This window comes from Haliotis rufescens, unplaced genomic scaffold (assembly GCF_023055435.1).
Source record: "Haliotis rufescens isolate VD_foot unplaced genomic scaffold, xgHalRufe1.0.p SCAF_32, whole genome shotgun sequence".
Lineage (NCBI taxonomy): Eukaryota > Metazoa > Mollusca > Gastropoda > Lepetellida > Haliotidae > Haliotis > Haliotis rufescens.
The window spans coordinates 3492767-3499043 of NW_025964024.1; the positions used below are offsets into that span (position 1 = coordinate 3492767).

Here is a 6277-nt window from a genome sequence, read left to right on the forward strand (position 1 = left end):
GTTACTTACGGATTGATGGAAACATACACAAATACCACCTGACAGCCTGCCGTAATTAGATAACTTTATCGCTGGACTATAATAAATATCATAACCAACTAACCAGTTATTATCAAAGCTACAGTAGACAAAAGTTTCCACAAGACATGTTATTTTATTGTTGTAACTTGTAAGTATGATATAAAATTAGCATGATCAATTTTGTTTCGAAGTTTATTAATATTCCATCTTAGAAGGGCTAAGACAAGTTTGGAAACTAATTTATACACTGCCCCGGACTTCAGTATTATATAGCTGCACCAAATAAAGACACAACAACCTAGTATCAGACAAATGCACATTTATATAAAACAAATGACAAAATATATCATCAGTACATCCATACAGTCATGACATAATGTCAGTGGTAAATCAAGCTGAGTAAATTTGGCAGCATAATCTGAATGACAAATGAAGCATGGCTATCACCCATGACACATGTCAAATTAGATTTCACATTTCGGTGACGTTTGTCTGTGGATGAAACTGTGTCATAGTCGAAGTTATGTCAGCTTCAGCAGTTTGCTTCATCAACAAGGCATACAGTCAATGTCCTGGAAGGATAACAATGATGAAGGACTAAAGTTGTCCACAAGCAGGAGGACGACGGCCATACAGTACAAAACCACCAAGTGTCACATATACAACTAGGCAGTTCTGACTTCCCTGCTCATCCCGACTGTTCACAACATCACTTCTGTGTCCGTGTTGCTGACAAGCAGAGCCTGTAGAATGGCTACTGCCAGGAACAGAAACCTTCATAGTTGTCCCTATGCTGATTCCCTGTTCCCCGATCACATGATGTTCCACTTGCCTCTCATTCGGTATGACGTCAGGGCCTTGTGAGCCTTTCTCCTGATCACCTTGTTGCTGTCATGGTTAAACACCTCCAGGGCTTCCGCCACGGAAAACTCCATGTGCTGTGGGGAGCCGTCACAAAGCGTGTGTAGAACCTGCATGCGCACATTGTCTGCCTCGTCGTCAATCATCTGCAGCACCCGACGCCAGAAGTCGTCAAGGTCCTTCTTAACGCGGCAAGGACACATCTCCTTTAGCGCCCTCTGGCGGACTTGAGGGTTGTCATGTTTAGACAACTCTATGATGACGTCAATGTCAGTGGTTGTCTTGCACATACGGAGAGCTTCTCCTACAGATATGGATGTCAACGTAATGGCCTCAGACATGTTGAGTTTGGTGGACGGTTTCTGGAAGGAAAATAAATATTATTAGTTTAGGCTACGACTACATAAACCCATGCTTTCACGGATTAAACGGTCTGGACTAGTTTCCATTATATCCTATTTAAAACGATTCAGTGGAAATCTTCCCTTCATTGCTCGAAGCATGGGGTCATATTCTTTGTGTCCATGGTGGAAGGAGTCTCGTCAGAAGTCTAATGCGGAGGGGGAAAGTTTTCTAATTTAGTTTCTTACCAAAAACTGATTTTCAGTCACATTTCACGAGGACTACATCGATTCTATAAATCAACCAACATTTGCTTTTAATCAGTCAGTCAAGATTACTGACCTTGCGACTTCCAAAAATTATCGAATGGAATTAAGGAATTCCTAGAGAAAAAAACAAATGTGGTGCACAACCACCCCCATGAATGAGTGAACTGGTAAATAGTGTTTTCAACTATCCCTGATATTGTTATTTAACATATATAAATGTTTATAAAATACATGTCATCACGGAACAATATTCCCCAATCAAGAACGATGCATGTCGTAAATACAGAAGTACTCACCAGTGATATATTGAAGCTATTTAGACTAAATCATCCAGTCACTCTCAAAGTGAAAGTGAAAGTAAGATGGCTTTCTTGACCAGACGACTGTCAGCGTCCTCCTGTTTATCCCTATCTCCGACTGTGTGGTCTCACATCCTGTCCCCCAGGTCCTGTATGGTGATGTAGGCCCCTGGGTGTATATATACGGGTGTCCTTGCACAACTCGCCAACAACACACTACCTGACAACTCCCTATATTGAACCATACACAGTAAGCTCCGACTTGCCTGCGATTGTGAAATCACATAGGGGAGGTAACTCCAATTCACTGCCGACTTCACAACAGCAAGCATAGCTCAGTTTGAAAAAAAGCCATTCAGAGTACTCTTGAGTTTTTCTTGCGTGTATTTGAAGAATTTCATTTTCAATTTATCTAAATTACCTTGTCCATAGTTTCGATGTACATACTCGAGTGGCAGAATATTTAAATCCACACAGAAGGGACAATGTTCCCGTTTTTTTGGTCACACGATCTAAATCCAGCACCACCACACTATCTAGATTAGAGACAGGTACTTATTTATTATTGGGGAAAGGAGAGGGGTGTGTTGGGTGAGAAAAGGTGGCATATTTCTTGAAAAAATGACATTGCGAAAGAGGGAAGGTCACGGAAATTCATGACAACAAGATTGGGGAGAGAGGATGAAAAAATGAAACGGTTCCATTTTTTTCAAATAAAAAGGTTATAAATTGGAACATCTTTTAGGGACCGGTCATCAGTTATCGGGAAGAATGGAGTATGGAAGATGGGTCATGAAAATATTGTTACCCCCCCTGTTTTATAGATGACCAGCTACTTCCAGTAATTAGATAATATACATTTAACGTACAATAAGAATAGTCATGCCTGCGAAATATGTTTATTCTTGTGTCAATAAAACACGTATTACCTCTATAAAACACGACCTCTACGGCTAATGATTTCTCACAATTATATCTGAATACCAAATAAGTCAGTTTGAACATATTTCTGTATACGTCTCTCCACCCAGATACACAATGGGAATGAAGATAGCGCCGCTAGGAGACGGCCTCTTACATGGACCAGGTCTGTTGATAAAGTACAAACTGAAAGTAATGACAGCCCGGGCTTTTAATTGAGGGAATATGGTAGGTCCGTGGTTGGGATAGATAATGTGGAAATGTGTGTGACGCAGTTGTTGTGTCTACATCAGACTAATACAAGGCCATACTTGTATCCTAGGTACATATACCAGTCAGTGTATATGACGGCGGTCTGTAAATAATCAAGTCTGGACCAGACAATCCAGTGAATGACATCATGAGCATCGATCAACACAATTGGGATACAATGACATGCATCAGCTAAGTCAGCGAGCCTGACCACCCGATCCCTCTAGTCACCTTTTACAAGCAGAGTCGCCTTTTACAGCAAGCATGGGTTGCTAAAGACCTATTCTAACCCAGATCTTTACGGGTCTTATGTCAGAGAAGATGAAAACACAGCGTTGGGTATTTCAGTGAAACCCAAGAGGTGTCCATACTAAGGGAGGCAACTCTTCACATCATCCTTAAAAGGACGTTATCTCTTTGGCATCGATCCTTTTATCACTAAATTACACATATCTAGAAATAATCGGGGAGAGGAGGTTCTCTTAACCAGACTTCGTCTTGGGCATTGTGGTCTTGGAGCTTATCAAATGTTATTAATAAGGCCGTTTCTACACATTGTACAGTGTGTAATCAGCTTGACAATGTAGCTCATTTTTTATTGCATTGCCAAAAGTATGTTAATCAGCGTAAGGCAATGGTGGAGGCACTAACAGTTCTCAATATTGACTTCTCATTGTCTGGTATTTTCTGTTCTAGGAAAATTGTTCACCATGATGTTCAGAATGTCATTCTCGCTTATATTAAAGCGTGTGGCAGTTTTGATACTTTATAAGATATCCAGGTACTTAGCAAACCTTTATTATGGGCAAGGTGTAAATGGGCCTAGTTGCCCCAACACCTATAAAACATTTTACTAATCAATCAATTGGTGCATCGTGCACCACTGCCACTAAAAAAAAGTAGCTATGAAATTAAAAAAATATATGTCATTACAACAGACAAACGTATGCAGTATTAGTAGATATGTTTATTGATTTATTTAGTACAAAACAATAGAAAATATCAACAAATAACCAAAGTATGTGTAAATCATGTATGAATATCGTGAGATTTTAGCAATTGGTATGTATAAAATTATATCAAACACCAAATTTATTTATTTATCAAATAGTTTCACAACCACTTCTTATAACCAGTGTGCCATCATCGTTTGTTGGGGAATCATTTTGAGGGTAAAGTTTGCATGATTATTGGCAACAAAATTAAGAAAAGGAATGTTCTTTCCTGTCATGCTTTGTGGCCAAGTTGATTTCCTGCTGAAGATAGAGGCTGAGAACATCAAAGTAACTATTGTATCAAGCCTAAGCCCCCATGAACTCTTATCATACCACACTGGTTTCAACAGGAGATATGGCAGGGGTGATATCAAGGGATATCTCCTAGAAGATATATCACTACAGTGAAATTGCATGACAATTCATAGCAGACCCAGTGAAGTCATTGTTAACCTTGATGTCCCAATCAAATGGCATCACTAATCTCTCTGCCACGTAAAAGACTGCTTATTACTGTTTTCACACTGAAAAGGTGGGAAGAATGATTTTGGATGATTAATAGAATCTCACCCTGATGTCTTTTGACATAACATATATCAACACCAGTCAACAAATGTTTAAAACTCCTCTGCAAGTTTTTTTGACTTGTGTTAATATGTTTGATATGAAGAGACATTCGGGTGTAATTATCTATATACATGCTTTATTCTTTCCTAAACAATGGTACAACCACAAACCCTGTCTGAAGCAACCTTTTCTTAGAAAGGAATTCATAAAAGTATAATAAAGCTGATTAACTGTGAAAAATGAAAATTAATTTGTTCACTGCACTTCATTCCATTTTGCTAGATACACCTACATAACAACGCGTTACACACGGCACACGGCACACGGCACTATAGAGAACTGAAAGGTAGAACATGTCTGTATGGATGAAGCATAAATGTAACTTGTCCAGCATGTTTACCCTTATAACTTCACTGTCTTGATAATAAATTAACATTATTATTATTATTATTATTATTATTATCAAATTAACATTATTTCCACTGGCTTCATATTAAATTAACATTATTTCTACTGTCTTCATGAAAGAATAGCATTTGCCTCACATAAACATAACATTATTTCCACTGTCTTCACATTAAATTAACATTATTTCCACTATCTTCATGTAAGATTAGCATTTGCCTCACATAAACATAACATTATTTCCACTGTCTTCACATTAAATTAACATTATTTCCACTGTCTTCATGTAAGAATAGCATGAACCTTACAGTGAACCTTTGTCATATACAGCTGGAAATTGGTTAACAAGATTCCTCACTGGTTTGAAAAAACAACAGTTGATCAATTACTTATCCAATGAATGAAAGCTTCATTCCTCCTGTTTTCTTCATGTAAAAAACAAAACAAGGAATAGCAGAAATTCTGTTTTGATATTGTCCTGTACTCAACACAAACACTAAGAAACATTGCAACAGTAGCAGGCCTAAAAACCTTGTCTGTATATCAGACTGTTTTGGAACAAGTATAAGCTATTCCTTATCCCCAACATGTGCACTAAAATGATAAATAAAAGTTCAGATCTGTTAATTAATATCACATCAACATTCCTGAAATGTAATTGTGAAACATTTCTTTAAGTATTGTGTTTATCGTATTTGTCAGTCTCATTCCAATCAAACCAGTTACTGTCTGATTCCTCTCTGCTCAAGATGTGAAGCCACCTTCATAGACGGTCAGGTCAGGTGAACACGAAGCTTACTTAGACCACCCAATCAAACATAAGGATCCATGGGTGCTTGTGCTGTTCACATGTCAGTGTTTTGTCTTTCGTCATTTCTCTATCACCTTGAACATTTATTCTTGAAGATGCGAGGTAGAATAGGTCTTCAGCAACCCATGCTTGCCGTAAAAGTTGACTGCATGTCGTATGAGACGACTAACCGGATTGGGTGGTCAGGCTCTCTGACTTGGTTGATGCGTGTCGACTGGGTCACCAGAAATGGGCTTCACCCATTGTACCCATGTTGGGAATCGAACCCGGGTCTTCGGCGTGACGAGCGAATGCTTTAACCACTAGGCTACCCGACCGCCCCTCTCACATCATCAAGCTGGGAGCCATCATGTCGGAGTAACGGGTCTGATTTGAATGAGATTGGGTATTTGATTTGTCAGTTCTCATTACCACATACAGATACATGCATTATATAGAATACAAACATAACTAATGCACAACGTCTAACACAGCTGCAAGCAGTTTCAAAATGATAAACTTATTTTGGCAATCTGAGATATTTAGATGTTTCAC

General features: G+C 38.7%; 1 protein-coding gene across 1 annotated transcript; it reads right to left on the reverse strand.

The window, feature by feature from the left end:
- Positions 1 to 323: 323 nt before the first annotated feature.
- LOC124116635 lies at positions 324 to 2080 on the reverse strand. Its single transcript, XM_046478047.2, has 2 exons — positions 1790 to 2080; positions 324 to 1244 (listed from the first exon to the last, which is right to left on the reverse strand). Exon 2 carries the CDS (start codon positions 1221 to 1223, stop codon positions 834 to 836), a length of 390 nt encoding a protein of 129 aa, XP_046334003.1. The 5' UTR covers positions 1224 to 1244; positions 1790 to 2080; the 3' UTR covers positions 324 to 833.
- Positions 2081 to 6277: the final 4197 nt, after the last annotated feature.

Coding starts and splice junctions, on each gene's coding strand:
- LOC124116635 (XM_046478047.2), bottom strand. CDS start 1,223: ATGTCTGAGGCCATTACGTTGACATCCATATCTGTAGGAGAAGCTCTC.